The 18117-nt window shown below is 40.8% G+C and overlaps 1 protein-coding gene across 6 annotated transcripts in view; it reads right to left on the bottom strand.

The window, feature by feature from the left end:
* Window positions 1-241: 241 nt before the first annotated feature.
* LOC128617665 (polycomb group RING finger protein 3) overlaps window positions 242-18117 on the bottom strand; it is a 50109-nt gene continuing 32233 nt past the window's right edge. For 3 of the 6 annotated variants that reach the window (XM_053640784.1, XM_053640785.1, XM_053640783.1), the window contains 5 exons: window positions 13924-13979; window positions 13682-13792; window positions 10665-10747; window positions 5426-5563; window positions 2244-3380 (listed from right to left, as the gene is read on the bottom strand). In XM_053640784.1, the coding sequence (XP_053496759.1) occupies window positions 3147-3380; window positions 5426-5563; window positions 10665-10747; window positions 13682-13792; window positions 13924-13979 (622 nt within the window). In that variant the 3' untranslated portion in view covers window positions 2244-3146. Of the gene's footprint in view, window positions 1847-2243; window positions 3381-5425; window positions 5564-10664; window positions 10748-13681; window positions 13793-13923; window positions 13980-18117 lie in introns of those variants that run through there. The other 3 variants (XM_053640787.1, XM_053640786.1, XM_053640788.1) reach the window with 2 other exon arrangements.

The raw sequence follows: 18117 nt of genomic DNA, 5'->3' as shown, positions 1-18117 counted from the left end.
AATATTCTTTAAGTCCCTATATATTCACACATCTGACTGTTTAAAAGAATGTTAGAGGGGGAAGAAAAACAATTAACACCAATTTTGCACCTCAAAAATAATCCAAAAACTAGAATGTGTTTGGCATTGAAGCAAAAAAAATCTGAACATGCATTGCCTTGCAGAAGTATTCACTCCCCTGGACCATCTCCACATTTTGTAGCATTATAACCTGGAACTCAAATGGACTTGATTGGGAGTATACGCCATAAATCTACACAAAATAGTCCATAATATTTGACCATAAGGGAAAAATCTATATAGTTTGCCAAATTATTTGAATATTTACAATAATGGAGCTCTGTGAGATATTCAAAGTTTGGGATTAAATTTTATTTATTTTTTTTTTTTAAACAACCAAACCCTGATTTTCCCAGAACATTGTTTTGATAGCTTCTTGGAGTTCATGATGCTGAGTGATTGATATATTCTTTAACATTCTGTATTTATAGTCAGATTTCACACATCTAATGATGTGACTAATTTAAAGGTTTCACAGAAACAGGGTTTGAATACTTATGCAAATTTTTATGTTCTTTATTTGTAAATAATTTTGGAAACTATATACATTTTTCCTACTTTAATCTGCACAAAATAACTCATAAGACTGAAGATATATAAGCCAAATTATTAACTAAAATTAATTAAATTAACTAACTGGAAGTTTCATTCCCATGTTGTTGCACTACAAAATGTGGAAACGTTTGGGTGGGGGGGTCAAGGTGTGCAGAATACTTATGCAAATCACTGTCTCTCATCTGTGTTTAGGTGGAAAACTGGTGTAAATATGGTTTCCTCGAATCATTCCTTTAAAATCCACATTTCAGAACAGTCGATCAGTCAATCTCTGTCTCGCACTCACACACTCGCTCACTCTTACATTTCACCCATCAGCTTTTTATCTCTCTTGCATTGTAACAATGTCTATGTACAATACTTGTAAATTGAACATAAATTACTACACATAATTTTGTCTATTCACAATTCCACGTTCGGTAACGCAATAAAGGGGAAAAAAACAAACAAACAAACAAACAAAATAAACAAATGCTCCGAGACGATTCACAACTAAAACGTATTAGGAACGATGTCTTTTGTCATATAGTTGTATTTTCTGTGCTCCCGAGACTGTTGAGACCTGAACGAGTGAGTGGGCAGTGAAGAAGTTTCTCCGCAGTGAGCAGTGTGACGGGACCCCCACTCAGGAGTGCACACACTGAGCAGCGGCTCTTCACCGGTCTGAGGTGCGAGCCATGGTCGTCGATATAAAAACTTCACCCCTTTGTTTGTTGTTGGTGTGTAAACAGAGCACCGGTAGCGTCTTGGGTCCGTGTCTCTCTTCTGTACAAAAGTATAAATATATGCTTTCTCTCTCTCTTTTTTTCCCGTTGTTTTTTTTTTTTCTTTCACATATCGAGGACATAGCGGATGATGAGTAGAAGGAACGCCTGCAGCTGTTTGGCTTGGCTGAATCACCAGCGTAGCATTAATTGAGTTGGTATTGGTTGTTTGCTGGCTCGTGTCGGGATTGACTCGTGGGACTGGTGTGTGTTTGGTGTGTGTGTGACGTTGATAGTCTCTGCATAAATAGTGCGCTGCGCAGTCCTGGGCCAAAACAACCGTCCTGTCCAACTACAGCAAATCCATCTTGGGTCTGTAATGCAGGAGGAGGGGTGATTTCTGGAAAGCACACACACACACAGAAGTATGATTGAAGAGAGTGGAAGGTCAATAGGGGCAGCGTCTGATGGCATTCTTCAGCTTCTTTTCTGACATTGCTCTTTAGAGGTTATACCTCCAATTACAGCTACAGTGTAGAGAAAGGGCACATGGGAAAAGGTGAATGTTTGCTCAGTGTGGGTGTTTATAATGTGCTTAGCGCTTAAGGCAGTGGATTGCAGGAGGAACGTATATATTACTCTGAAGAAGAAGATAATTCTGAATAGGAAACGTCGGGTACTCTTAAAGACAACTATCAAACGGATAATTAACCCAAAAAGCTCATTCCATCATCACATCATATGTCCTTATATGGGAAATTAACCACCAATCTTAAAGTTGCTTCACTTCCAGTAACGTCACATCCTAAAGTGTTTTATTCCTCTTACACCACAGCAGTTTGCCAATGCTGCCATTTTTTATTTACTTATTAAAGAACAGGTCATACAATTTATACATTTATAGTGACTAGAGATACCTCTTTTTCTTCTCCGATACCGATACTTTGAGTATCAGCGGCTATCGATACCCATCTGTTATTTTTTCTTTAAGAACTACTAAGCTTTAAAATTTGCTTTTAATTGAAGCATTTTTTAAAAATGCAGGAAACAAATGCAGCTAAAAACCTGACTTGTACAAAACTTCAGCTTTCACGCAAAATTCAATCATAGTGCAAATATAACAAAGTATAAATATAATAAAAATCCATTCTAAAATACAAGTTTCTCTATATGTAAACACTGACAGTAAAAAAAAATAAATAAATGTGTTGTTACAGGATTGGATCTACTTCATTGTTTTATTTTTTTCTCCGATATCCAATCCACCATTTTTTTGCTAGTACTGATACTGATCCTGGACATCAGATTGGTGCCATCTCTAGTAGTTACATTTAATGAAGTGGAAAGTCCAAAAAACAAGTTTGTTCCATTTATCAGTTGCACTGTAGTTGCTATAAAAAAGTCGTTCTCTCCTGGGCCTCTCTTTCTCTCTCTTTTGAAGTTATTATGAAAAAACGCAGCTTGTCATGGTACTGAGAAACCAGAAAGCGCAATGTATTTCCTAAAGACTCTCCCGTGGTGGAAAACATACCAACCCTTATTCCTCTCAAAAATGTTTAATAAAATGTCTTAATTATTCATAAAAGTCCTTAATAGTCCGTATAGAACGTGTCACCATGTCAAAGATAATACATTAGTCTTTCTTAAATAACAACATGGTTTTTAAATTGGGTATTATTAGATTGCGATCATTTAGAGTGTCCAGCTGTTACTATAGAAACAATAAGCTACCAGTACGAGTGAATTAAACCTGCAAATTGAATTAGAGCCAGAATAACTGTCAGAGATGCTGTTATAGAAAATAAATCCTCTAAACAACCTGGCCAATCAGATTAGAGAATTCAACAGCGATGTGTAATTAAAAAAAAAAAAGTAGAAATGATGATAATCCACTAACACTCCTGCACTCATGAACATGCTCTTTTTCATCTCAATAACGAGACAATACCTCAAGCTTAAAGTGGGACTGAAAATATTTACCTTGAATCTCCACCTCGTCACCACCACAAATTTGAGCGTATGGTCCTTGCCTAGGATTTCTTCGTTGCATAAAATGTCCAGCTGCAAACAGAACACACACGAAAGCTGGCTAGTAAGCAAAGCAGAGCGCAACAAGCACCCAGGAGCTCTGAGTGTAGCTGACTACAAATAAGCCTCGTGCCGGATCATATTATACAAGCTACACATATAACCTGAGAAGCTAGAGACTCGAGGAATGGTTGCATTACTACTGCATTAATACTGGATTCCAAAAGGAGGACACATGAGTTTCAGAATGAAAAAGAAAATCCCAGACTGATCATCATCATCAGTCAGCACACACTACTAGAAAAAAAAAAAAAGTGAAAACACATGTGAAATCAGAAATCCACAAGTAGTCTTAAAGGATTTGGGCAAACGGATTGAGTACAAAAAAAAAAAGTTCCACAGGGAATCCTCTGTAGTATTTGAATCTGGTGTTAAAACAAAAGCTTGTACAAGGCTTTTGGGTATTTATGCTCCAATATGGGAATACAGCGGAGATGAAACACATCCATTGTGTGTATGTGTGCAATACAGTTATGAGCGTGTATGACCCAGGCCGGGGAAACATCGAGGTGAGGTATAACCACAGCACCCCCTGGAGCCAGTAACCAGAAGGATGCCCTGATTTTCACCATTACAGCGGTAGACACAACTATCAATGTATCGTTTCGCTCAATGGAACGGCTGAAAACATAACAGCGATCATGAAAGCTTAGTGGCCTTTATTCACTATTGTTTCATTAACTTTCTTTGGTCCTTTGTGCGGTTGGAAAATTGTAGCACCAGCTTGTGCTATTTTGAGCGTTCATTATGATTGCCAGAGCCAGTGACTACATGCTCAGTAGAGAACAAAAGACATCTGACAGCTATATTGTGGCAAGCGAGGCTCAGACGGAGCCGGGTGGCAGAAGCCCACCCACAGACTTTTTTTTCCCCCCGACGAGGAAAACGGGTGAAGAGAGATAATGATTAGCCGTGTTCCAAAGTTGGCCGTTAAAATCATGCTGCAAAGCTCCTGACAGGCGGAGCAATGCTTGATGGAAAGCAAATGATATTACAAGAGATTCTGCCACACTGAAAATACAGCAGGAAATACTTGAAGTGGAAGCATGGCAGGGTGAACGAGCTCCGATATGCTGCACTGTGACTCAATAAGAGGGAGTGACACAGAGAGGAGACAGATCCCAAGAGATATATATACAATTTCACTGCTACAATACGGATTCAACTTAAAATCACAGAACCCCTGCTTTAAAAACATGCAGCTATGTAGAGAAGGTTGATGCTGATCAGTCTGTACAGGATTTCAGGGAGCTTTATTTGTGATGGTTGCGGCTAAAAGCGTGATTTTGCTCCATCTTTTTTTTTAAATTGCGACGCAACTTGTTGAGTTTTTTTTTGTGCTTTTTTTGGGGGAAACTACTTAAATTGGTGATATTTGCAGTGATGTGTTGGTGAATGAGACCTTTTAGCTGTAATCATGTTAGACGCTCGTGAATCAAAGAAGGCTTTGACAGCACTGTGATGATGTCACACGAAGCGTTTTGGCCCATTTCTGCAGAAAATCTGTGCTAATTTTTAAAAATTGCAAGCTCCACCGAATATCACGGCGTTTGCTTGGTTTTGGGGTGGAAATAAACTTGTGAAATAAAGTCCGCTATAAAGTGCTTCATCTGAGGGATACACCTTTCTTCTCCTGTTGGATCTGCAGTGGTAGCTTGGTGGTTAATGCTCTGGGTTACTGATCGGAAGGTCGGGGGTTCAAGTCCCAGCACTGCCAAGCTGCCACTGTTGGGCCCATGAGTTAGGCCCTTAACCCTCTCTGCTCTAGGGGTGCTGTATCATGGCTGACTCTGTGCTCTGACCCCAGCTTCCTGACATACTGGGGTATGTGAAGAAAACAATTTCACTGTGCATATGTATATGTGATCAATAAAGACTCATTAGCATTATCTTAGAAGTGTCGAGTGTTCAATAGAAGTGTTCAATATAAACAAAAGATTTTCTAATATCAGTTGATTCAAGGAAGGCAGCTGATTGGTGACAAATCCATGGCATGTAACGGTTCTGTCTGGACTGACCTCGTTGAAAGATGTCAAGTTGAGCTTCTTGGCGATGAATTTTTTAAGATGAAGAACGGTAGCCTGGGCCGAGCAGCGGATCCACTTCCGCTTGAGTCCACGGAGCTTACTGCTGTTACATTCCAGACAGATGCTCACCTGAGAGAGAGAGAGAGAGAGAGAGAGAGAGAGAGAGGGGGGTATCTTATTAAGAGAGAACAGTGACAGAAGAAAACGCAGGCTTTCAGTCATTCATCACTTTATCCAGTTTGAGGCTGCAGTGGATATGGAGCCTATACTGGGAACACTGGGAGTGAGGCAGGAATACACCCTGGATGAGATGCCTGTTCATCACATGGCACCATCTCAAAGTATGCAAAACCCCACACAGACAGTAACCTGAGCTCAAGATCGAACCAGGTTCACTGCACCAACATGACTCATGGTACGTGATTAAAAAGGAGGAAAACTGAGGGGAGAAAAGTCATGTAAGCATTCCTAGCAGCCGGTGTGTTCCTATGACCAATGAGATGTCAGGTAGCACACTCAAGCAGTGAGACTGTTCGATACTATTTTATAATACGCAACTTCCCAAACAACGCCACAAAAAAAGACCAGATGCCGTGGGAGCTCAGTCATTGTTCTGAGCCTGGCTGCAGTTTCAGCGAGTGTGTGTGTGTGTGTGTGTGTGTGTGTGTGTGTGTGTGTGTGGGTGAGTGATGGCCCAGATTTAGGCCCAGTTCAAATTGGGCTCAGTTTCTCCAACAGCCAATGCTAATGAAGAAGGATGGAGCTCCTGTGTCTAAGAAGCCCCATGGACACACAGAGCAAAGACACACAAACACACAGCTTGCCCTTCAGATGGAGGTGTGTTTAGAATCCATAAATGCAGTCAGATGTGTGTGTGTGTGTGTGTGAGACAGAGAGAGTAGTGCTGTAATCCCTGATGAAAACTGTGTGGATGAACGTAGCAGCCAGCCAAAAGAGCGAGCGCTAAAACCAACAGGCCAGAGTCAAACAGCAGGGACCCGTGTCAGTAGTGCGACACAAACTGAAATATGACTCCGTGTATATGAGCGCATGTGTGTATCATTACTGGGTCATTACCGCATAGGCGGGCGGTGGGCCAGTTATAATCGACCCAAATAGTGACACAAATGACTAATGTAGTTCGAGCTCAAGCCAATTACACCTCCAGATGAAAGCGAGAGAGACTCTGTGCACACGTCTAACTGCAGCAAGAAAAACAAAAAAGCTTCCATGGTGTCTTCTAATTACCATAGCCCAGAGTATCAAAGGCATCCGACATGTGCACTGTTGTAGCGAACCGTACTGTTGTTTACAGAGGGGGGGGGGAAAACCCAATAACAAACAGTATACAGCTCAGAGATGAGATGTAGGTTTCTTTTTCAAGAGGCTGTTCGTTTTACAGACATTTATTAACTGCATAAGTACATGACACAGTTCAACTGCTGCCTCACTGTTATCTCGTAAAGTGTTTAAAAAGAAAATGCAAATTAAAGGAGAAATGAGGTTAGAAAGTGCTGCCTTACATTTTCTGCCTTATAATTACACCATCAAATGTTTAAAAAAATACTAAAGTCAGAATAAAACTAATCTCTGTAGCATCTTCTTAAGAATATCATTCATTCATTCATTCATCTTCAGTAACTGCTTTATTCTGGTCTGGTGGATTCAGAGCCTATCCTGGTAGTACTGTGTGTGAGGCAGAAATACACCCTGAATGGGATGCTAGTTCATCACACACACACATTCACACCTAAGGGTAATTTTAGCATAACCTATTCACCTACATGCATGGTTTTGGGAGGTGGGAGGAAACCAGAGAACCTGGAGGAAACCCATGCAGACATGGGGAGAACATCCATCCATCCATCCATCCATCTTCTATGTCACTTATCTTACACAGGATCGCAGGGAGCCTGGAGCCTAGCACATGGCAGGGGACACACTGGACAGAGTGCCAACCCATCGCAGGGCACAATCACACACCCTCACGCGCCCATTCATACACTACGGACAATTTAGAAATGTCAATCATCCTACAACGCATGTCTTTGGACAGGGGGAAGAAACCGGAGTACCCAAAGGAAACCCCCAGAAGCACTTGTAAAGCTGAAAGCCACCGTGTCTGGGGAGATCATTGCATTTGTAATTTTCGGGGGGGCGGGGGCGGCTCCTTTGCTGTTTTGACCCACATACTGACCATGTGTGTGTGTGTGTGTGTATATATATATATATATATATATATATATATATATATATATATATATATATATATATATATATATATATATATAAATAACTCACATACAAGCCTGAGGTTTACCCCTAGGTTTCACTTTACAACACAAAACTGGAATCACCTCAAATACTTCATCTATAGTAATAAGACAAATATTAATATGTGTAACATGTTTTGTGGAAAACTAATCAACTTTAATCTTTTAATAAAAACAAGATTAGATCGCCATCGGCTCTTTAGCATTTGCCACACAAGTGTCGACGGCATTTCATTAGAAGCCCTTGAGATGTGCAAGAGATTTTGGCAATGCCCTGTGTTTTAGCTACATACAAATCATTCGCTGATGCTAGCCAATGTTATCCACGTTGAAATGTGACTAACATTAGATAGATGGATAGCTATATAAATAGATAGATAGATAGATAGATAAACACAGAACACACATTCACGTAAGTAAATGACATAACGAGATAAATACGGCCTTTGTATAGCTACATGCATTAATGCCACAGTACACTCTCGTACTCCTTAATTTAACACAAGTTATCAGCTTCAATAATATTTGAAGGAAGGACACAAACGAATTGGAGTTGGGCAAGTTTACAACTCTCTCCAACTATCCCAAGATCAAACAACGCAGCAGATGCATGTATGAAACAGAATGGCCCTGGTATCACTTACTGCTTGCGAGCTAAAGGGTAGCTAAATTTCAGCTAGCTAAACTGCTTATGTATGCAAGTTTCGACAACGGGACTCAGTCACTCAATGAGGACAAATGTCACGGGGAAAAAAAAAGAAAAAAAAGAAAAAAAAGAAAAGTGTTCTTGTTGCTGTACTAACTCCTACTAAATCCTCTCAACCAGGTTTTTAGTGATAGTATTCAATCCTGACCTTTTTGTACTAGAATTAGGATAAAGTAGTGGTAGCTCAGTGGTTAAGACTTTGCAAGGCCGTGAGTTTTATTCCCAGCATTGCCAAGCTGCCGCTGCTGGGCCCTTGAGCAAGGCCCTTAACTCTCGACTACTCAGTTGTATGAATGAGATAAATGTGTAAGTTGCTCTGGATAAGGGCGTTTGCCAAAATGCTGTAAATGTAAATATATGTTTTCCATGGAGACCATAGAGCGCTTGTGTAAATCAAAAGCTGTAAATGTAAATATAAATGCAAAGAGAGGAAACGTCCAACAGCGATTCAAACACAAAGTACTCCTTGTTAAGTACTTTTCTATACCATTTTGTCTGTGTGTTACACCACCCCCCTGCTCTGCGACCTTGAGCTGGCAACTCGAGCCAAATGTCACCAATGCACGCACACACACACACACACACACACACACACACACACACACACACACACACACACACACAACTAATCCTCAATCCACAGAGATAGGTGCACTTTTTCACTGCTCTCTATCCTCCAAATGCTCTCTCTCTCCCTTTGGCCGAGTCACACACTACACTAGCCAACTGTGAATTCAGCAAAACTCCAAACAAAAAAAAACACTCACTTGGCAGGCACACACACACGCACGCACATGCACATGCACATGCACACACACACACACACACAGAGAGAGAGAGAGAGTGCCAGGGTTATCACATATCTGCATATCTTTCGAATTTATGAATTTATGCAATGCAGAATGTTTAGGAGCCTGCACTCATCTATACACACACACACACACACACACACACAAAAGCCATGATAAACAGCATCTCACACTGCTGAATCCAACTATTTTTGTTAATAACAGCACTTTATTTTGCACTGCAAACTAGAAATGGCATTCAGTATCCATGGGCATCCATCCAAAGAAAAGGTGGAAAGTGCAAAAGTAAGCACACAGCCTAACAGAAATCCTGCTCTGTATTCTATACACAAGCAGTGTGAGGCCATCTCAGATGCTGCCCTTCGAGGGACAGTAAAGAGTCTGAAAATGAGACTTGCAGTCCCAATCTCCACTTCCTGCATTATTAAGCAGTGTGATAGGCTGAAGAGGGGATGGGGTGGAATACCAAATAGCCTCCTGGCAGCGTCAGTGAAGTACACAAGCTCCACAAGACCAGTTCAACAAAGCTGCAAAACGGTAAAGGAAATCCTTTTTTTTTTGTCTTTTATAGTGTTGCACACAGATACAAGTGGAACAGAAATGATAACAACAGTAATGCCTCAATGACCTGCGGGGGGAAAAATGAGTTTTGGAAAGGCCTGCTGTCACATGAAACTCCTCACCTTTGCTAGAGAATAACTCGGTCTATCTCATAGGCATGCTTCGTGAACAGAGCCTACTGCTGAACCCCAACAAAAGTAGCAACAATGGTGAAGCTTCAAGCTCTGATTTACACTGCGTACGCGTTTATGTGAAAAGACATAAAGCAGCCGAGCAGATGGGACTCCCGTTTGACGAGACTGAATGCTTTCGGACACTGTTGAACGCTCCTGTGCTGTATAATCTGTCAGAAAAATAAATCTAGGTCACATGACTACATTCCAATCCACGTTTCTATTGCTCTAAAGAGTATTCCTCCACTGTATTCCTTCATTCATCTTCAGTAACCGCCTCATCCTGCTCAGGAGCATATCCCGGATATCCCGGAGCATATCCACCTTGGATGGGAAATACACCTTGGATGGGACACCAGTCCATTACAGGGCACCATCATAGAACACACACACACATAAGGGAAATGTACTGTAGCCAATCCAGCTAGTGACAAGTTTTTGTGTTTCAGAGAACCCGGAAGAAACCCATGAAGCCACGAAATGATGTAACAAACATCAAAACTGCAGAACAGCACGGAACCTATAGTGGTTTTCAAAATGCCTCATTACTATAAGGTGACGATTGTACTATATCTAGCTCCATGTGTTATTCTTGGTAACCTTGCAATAAGCATAACCAAATGCAGCACTGGTACTTAGTTACAGTATAGCTCACCTGTACATGGAATTAACAACAACAACAACAACAACAACAATGCATGTCCTTACCTGCTCATCACTACGATGATAATCATTGTCCTCTTCTGGTTTCTCATCGCCCTCCTTTGCTGCGTCCTCGGATTTTACTTCGCCTGGTTTTAGGAACAAAAATACATCGAATTGATTATTACGTTAAACCCGATGGAAATGTATATTCATCTGCCAAAGCAAAGTATTTTATTTTACAGTAAATGAAATTGTGCACTGGCTTTTCTTTCGAGTCAGTGTAGCTTATTTCTGTTCAGTCAGCCATTAATGGATCTGCACAAGCCGTAAGTACAGCAGAGGAATAAAAGGGCCATTTTGAAGAGCTTTCGCAGCGTCTTGACAATCTGATTTTCTATGAAGAGAGTGCATGAGCTGAAACCTGTGGTGTGGGGTTCATCACTTATACACGACAAACAGGAGCATGGAAAGCTCTTACAGGCTTTTAACACCGTCTTTTTCCCATTCTCTTGATAAACATGGCTGAATTTGGAAGGATGCGACTTTTTAAAAAACATTTTTTTTTTTTTATTGTTCATGAGGATAGTTTGTTCCAGTCTAAAGCAAACCCAAGTTATTTACGGATATCTACATTGAGGTGTTTGGGGTCCTTGTGCGTGTGCATTTCCACAGCCTACAAAAGCTTTTGATAAATGTTTTAAAATCATCTATAATTCATTCCAACATATTTATGCATTCATTATTCATTGCTTGCTGCCCTGTCTTACACTAAGCCGGTGCGGTAGATGGTGGGCAAAAACAACAACTCTGACTGCAATCTCATAGTTTCTTCATTTATCACACTGGAATAGTAAGCAGCACCAGCACCGCCAGCACCAGCAGCTCCGCCACCAGCCCAAAATGCAATTATGTCAAACTTATGCACAAAACACAGGCACACCTATTTAATAAAAACATTTGCAGCTCATTCAACAAGCAAGGACAAAGTGGACGTAACCCGTCTGGAAAGAAATGTCCCTCACCTCCAACGGACTGAAATCACCAGGCCGACCAAATGAACGATTTTAACACACACGTTCACACTGAAGGAGTAAATCAATTTAGCATTTATAACAATGTTATAGAGCAGTGTAAACACCTTCGAATATAACTTTTAAACAACTTCAGAATAGAAAATTCACTGTGACAAATTTTCTCCATGGCTCTCAAGAGGAAAAGTATTTGTGCTATCGTAGGGAGATCGTGAGTTCAAATCCCGAGGATGCCACAGCCATCTGTCAGGAGACCAAGAGAGCAAAATTGGCCGTGCTCTTTGGGTGGGAGGGATAGCATGCTCTCTCTCCCCTGTTAATCAGAGCGATGCTAACCAATCATGGGCAACTGTGTATGAGCTCAAGTAAGTGGAGGATCACAGTTGCCAAGTGATGTAGCATGAGCAGTAGCAGATAGGAAAGACGTAGTGAGGAAGCACACTCCCTGGTTACTAGCTGCAGTAAGCTAGGGGAGAGTTAGCTAGAGGATGGCAATTGGCAGATGAACAAATTGAAGAAAATGGGGTAAAATATATATTTTGTTTTCTTTTTTCAGTCCACCCATAATGAAAACTGAGGGCTGTTTTCTCTTCTCATCTAAAATGCCTAAAAGATTTACGTAATGTTTATGTTTTAAAGGTGCTGTGTTGGTACCATTCACATAAAGTTTTACTGAATTTGAGATGCACCAAAACCAGAGGAAATTACTTCCTGAAGAAACTCTGAATATCCTCTCGGTCATTTCTTCTCCTGTGAGCAGAGCAAGCCAAGTGAAAGGGAGCTAAACTGAAGCTGTCAAAAGGGGGACTTACTGTAAAATTAAGACTAGTTGCTGGTGAAAGACATGGATGGAGGTTCATTCTGTGCCCGTTTCTGTCCTGGACAGAGGGTCTGTCTAAAGGACTGAATAATCTTGCATTCAGAACTTCTCTTACAGCTTCTTTCATAAGTATGGTGAAGGGATTAGGGGGAACACAAAGTCCCCTTCTAAGGACAAATTTGGAGATCGAACTAGGACAGGAGCATTTCTGGGTAAGAAAAGATGAAAGCGACTGGGCAGTATGTCTTTCACACAATCGTGGAATAAAGTGGTGCTTTTCTAATCTTGTCTCTTACTGTGATTTGCGTGCACGTAGTGGTATGTGCATGAAGTTTGTTGTGTTTTTAACTCGATTTCTTTTTTGATATACATTATAGATTTAATTTAATTCTTACATATGTTACAATGGCACTGTTTGGAGCAGTATTGCAATTTGCGGTCCAAGACGATGACGATAAACTCTTAACTCTTGAATGTTAATCACTTCAGACACCAGAGTTCTCTTAAAAGATCAACTGTCACTACAAGTTAGACACAGAACACTCGTGTGTGTATATAGAAGATACGTTAATCTACTATGAATCTATACAGTATTTGCACATATACTAGGCACATATTCAAGCCACCTGTCAAGCAGTACAGACACCATTAGAGCATCCAATCACTCGCGCTGCCATTTCACTTCCTTCAGAAACAGAGCAAAGAGCCACTCCGTGCCCCCCTCCTATCTCACACCTCCTCTCAATCAGTCAGTCTTTTCCTTCTCCGTCTCAGAGCGAGCAGGAGCACAAGCCGATGACGCAGTGCAGAGTTTAAACGAAATCTTTCTTGCGAGGCGTAGGCCTGCCAAACGTGCTGTGACAGTCAGGAATGAGAGACCAATTCCACTTCCATTTGAGCCTTAATTACCAAAGTCGGGCTTGCGCATTAGGCCAATGATTAAGGCTGCAGGCTTGGCAAGCCCCTGGGTATCCATCCGGAAAGCCATTAGCACCTACTATGGCGCAGTTGGTGCGCATTAAAAGAGCCGCACTGTAATTGGGCCAAGTGACATAACAAAACAGGGTGTGGGTGGAAGGTGATGAAATAGCAAGATGCCATGGATGCCCTTGTGTGAAGGTGGACAATAATAATACTAATGATCAGTACTGAAGCTCTCTTGTGACTTGTTTCATACCAGCTAGCAGTGTGTGTGTGTGTGTGTGTGTGTGTGTATGGGTGAAACGTACCATTGCGCTGCGAGTCCAGGTGGGCCTTCATGTTGCACAGCTCTCCTTTGATGTCCCCGGGTACCTCCATGCCCAGTTTCTGATAGAAATCTCTCTGCTTTTTCAACTCCGCTGCAGAGAAACATGTCGAGATCGACTTGAGAATGAGCCTCTCGTTGTTCCAATAGCAACATTGTGTGTGTCCTTTATCTATGGATGATGCTGTGTGGGGGATGACAAATAAATAAATAAAAACCACCAACCTTCTTGGAGTCCCGGCACCAGCTTATAGACAATGTCTTGCATTGTTCGGTCATGGCTGAGGAGGAGAAGGACAAACGCAAATGTGATGCACATGGCAACAAGCATAAGTAGAGCAATGGAGTGCACATGCATCTGTAGCATGAAAATAAACAGATCAGTAATCTATGCGTGTAATTTCAATTCAAGTATTGCAGCAGCACCATTAATCATAATTTAAACATGATCAGCAATTGGTTTCCTTAATCTATTACAAACAAAACAAATTTTAATAAATAAAGTGAGATAGATAAAGTGGAATAATTGGCTGATTTGGGATATCGGTGTTTATTGACTGGTGTATTAAACCTACAAGCTCTCGGTTCGTATGTATAAATCTGACTCTTAAATCGGATTTTTTAAAAACTATTTTCTTAAACACGTTTAGACTGAGAGTGCAGACAAATGCACTTTATTATGCACACAGAGTTTGCAGCAATTTTATATTGTGCTTATATTTATGGTTTACAAGATAATTCATTAAAGTGACAAGAGACAGGTTTTACTGAAACAAAAAAATAAACAGCATAATAATAGTTGAATGACACTGGAAGAGTAAAACAAAGAATAAAAATAAAAGTTTGACAAATAATAACAAATTCATAAACATAAACACAAGTGATTAAAATATAGAGGAAACTGACAATAGAGAAACACAGTAGTGCCTGTGCGAGTTGTTACTACAGAAACAGTAACATACAGAAAGAGTACATTAATATAACCATGTGATTTGCCTTGATGCTGGGACCAGAGTCAAAACAGCTGTTATGTAAGGAATAATTAACGACAGGCCGTTGAATTACTAGAAAATAACGCACATCCGAGGTGTAACCAATTCAACGTCCCGGAGACAATTATTCCGCTTAAACCACAGTTAGCACACCTCAAGACATTGTTCAGATGTTTTATTTCAAGACATTTGTCAGGTTTTTGTCCTTAAAATGGTCTTGTGTGTGGAACTAATTTATTATGCATCCCATCTCAAGCCTCCATTGATGATTCCGAAATGTCAATTTAGGGCTAGCAGCGGAGGCTTGAGAGAGTGAGAGAGAGAGAGAGAGAGACACACACACACACACACACACACACACACACACACACACACACACACACAGAGAGAGAGAGAGAGAGAGAGAGAGAGAGAGAGAGAGAGAGAGAGAGAGAGCGAGCGAGAGAGACACACAGAGAGAGAGAGAGAGAGAGAGAGAGAGAGAGAGAGAGAGAGCACGAGAGAGAGACACACAGAGAGAGAGAGAGAGAGCACGAGAGAGAGTGAGAGAGAGCAAGAGACACACACAGAGAAAGCAAGAGAGAGAGAGCGAGAGAGACACACAGAGATAGAGTTCACAGCTGTTTTTTTCGTTTCATGCTGATAATATAAAAATAGAACAAATAAATAAATAAATAAATAAATAAATAAATATCGATACGCCTACTTTTTCACAGGTTTTTTTTTTTTTTAATTACTGCAGAAATTACAACAAAAAAGTAAATAAATATTGATACTTGTTCAACGGCTTTTCTGTCTCATTACTCCAATCACATGTGTTCTCTTGCGCTCTCTCTTTTTCTCCTCGCTCGCCCCCTCACTCCCCACTAACTACATATCAATTGCTCAAGTCTCCGCTTCGCCTGGTGGCCGCATTACCGCCTCGGGTGCGCATTATTTTTCAATAATTCAGCAGTCCGTCATCAATTATTCCTTACATATTTCTGGAAAATCAAAATGTTCGGTCATTTAGTTGTTAAATGTGTGTGCTGTGGTGGACAGTAGGCTAACCTTTCCATTAGTTCAGTTGACTTGGCGAAGTGATATGGAACTGTAATGCATGCAATACTTTAGCTGTGCTTTTACCGAAAAATAATCGCACGCCTCAGAAGGTCTGTCAGCCAATCAGAATCGAGAATTCAACAGTGCTGATGTATACAGGTTTCCAACGCACAACGTGAATGTATTTTATCCCTAATTATTTGCTAAATAACGGTTTTAAACAGTCATGGTTTTAAAGCTGATCAGCATAATGATGGTGATTATTTTAGTCATTATTGTGTAGCTGTAGAAAACTTTTATATCAGTCTGGTTACTAAAAACTTTAATCTGCAAGACCCAGTGAAATATTCGCATTATGTGTTATGACAGCAGCTTTTTAGCCTCTGCCTGTCCCTGCATTTGTTGGTTCTCTGGAGACACAATTGCTGAGCCTGTGATGATAAAACCTAATACTGGAGCGTTCCTCTGAGACCCAGTTACCATGCCATAAGGCCTTAGGGCTCAGTGTCCCTCAGGCCTGCCGTAAGAACAGCCAGAACAATCTGGTTGCCTTTTTGACTGTATGAGCCTCTGCTGTTTGCAGATAGGAACATATCTGATCTTACATCAGCGCTGTGAGTCAGTGTACACAAGCTCTATAGCTAGGATTTTGTTACGCACGTACATGATAAACCACACACTGGTGTATAGATCGTCCCAGATCAGACATGACAGAGGAGTTTGCAGCATTATGACTGCAGCGTGAATGAATCATGTTTCTTTTACAGCCAGCTTTTCTAACTGCTTCATGTGGGCAGTAGTGAGTAATGAGCCCTTTATTTTGAGCGAGAATTCTTTCTCGAAGGCTTGTCTTGTGCAATAATGTGTACTGCTGTTTTTCATGCTTTTTTCATCTTGTTATACATTTAGGAGTCCTCATGGTCTTTTATAGAGATTTAATGGCATTTATGCACAGCATCTTAATACATGTTGAGGCATCCAGTCAAGTCAGACTCGGTGTTGTGCCGTAGTGTTGTACACTTCAAGTACACAAAATGCAGACTCATACCAAGGGCAGATCACAGCTAAGAGCTCAATGTGTCTTGGTGGCCCCCTACTGGGCAGTAACAGGCTCTGCATGAGGTATTGTGCATGTCTGGATGTGTGCACTGTGTGCACTGCGTGCACTGCAGCACACTGGGGAAACGCAAGCCCAATTAGCAAGCACTGTCATGCCCCTCAGCAGGCACAGAGCGCCCTAGGGATGAAAAGGGGTCTGGCTTTTAAAGAGACAATCAACAGACTGTGGATATATAAATATGTTTGTCTGTTCAGCTTCAGTGAGATACGGCTGATATAAAACACAAAGAGATTTGTTCGTCAGTGGCCAACAACACAGGTGGATAATACGCACAGTAAATTCTAATTAATTATGTATAGGCAGGAAGGACACTTCACTCGCAGCACTGTTACAGGCCTCAAAATATCACCACCTTTCATTTTTACACACGGTCGAGATCCCACTGGAGTACAGGTCTGGACCTGCAGTGTGTTTGGACACCATGGTGAATATTTAATGTCTTTAATATTTAAAACGCTGCGAAATAGGCTGGAATGCTGGAAATCAGCCATGTACTTTATTACAGACATAAATAGCTGTATTAGTGCTCTTAATGCTGCCATTATAATACTCTATTCCCCTCGGGGGGAAAACCTTTTAATCTTTAATGATAATCATGAAATGGACATTTGGTAGCTTTGATGCCAACCAAACCTTATTGCCCTGCAAAAATGGGGAGGAAAAAAATCAATTACACCTAATAATATTCCTACTCGAGCATGCCTATTATCAGAACGGCAATGCGTGACCACTTTCAAATCGGAATAATGGGAAGTCCTCGACAACTGTTTCACATTACATGAATTTAGCGTATTATTCATCAAGCATAAAAGAAAACATTGTGAATAGCAATAGAGAATGTCGTAGTACATAATTCAAGTCGAGTCTAGTCAGACTTCTAGCTGTCGGTAGAAATTCTGGCACTTGTGTTTACGTAATTAGTCATGATCTTTTATGAGAATTGGCTACTTGACTGACGTTGTCAGGAACGTCTCTGGGAGAGGCTTGTGATTGGTTATTTGTTTTAAAAAAAAATACGTTTCAATCAAAACCTTTTTACACAGTTACACAATCTGAACCTTTATCTTTTCTTCTGCCAAAAACCTCATTGTGTCACAAAGTTTTTTTCAGAAGCCACTGTATGGATACTGTGTGTATACAACAAACGTCAGGTTGTAGCCGTCAAGATGCTGAAGCTTGTGGCCAGAAAAGTGTACAAAAGACACCAGACACTCCCTGAGCCATCCATTTAAGCTTTTTCTATTTCTCGGCTTTCGACCCGAATAA

The sequence above is a fragment of the Ictalurus furcatus genome, chromosome 14 (assembly GCF_023375685.1).
Source record: "Ictalurus furcatus strain D&B chromosome 14, Billie_1.0, whole genome shotgun sequence".
Classification (NCBI taxonomy): domain Eukaryota; kingdom Metazoa; phylum Chordata; class Actinopteri; order Siluriformes; family Ictaluridae; genus Ictalurus; species Ictalurus furcatus.
This window is presented reverse-complemented; position numbering and strand designations above follow the sequence as displayed.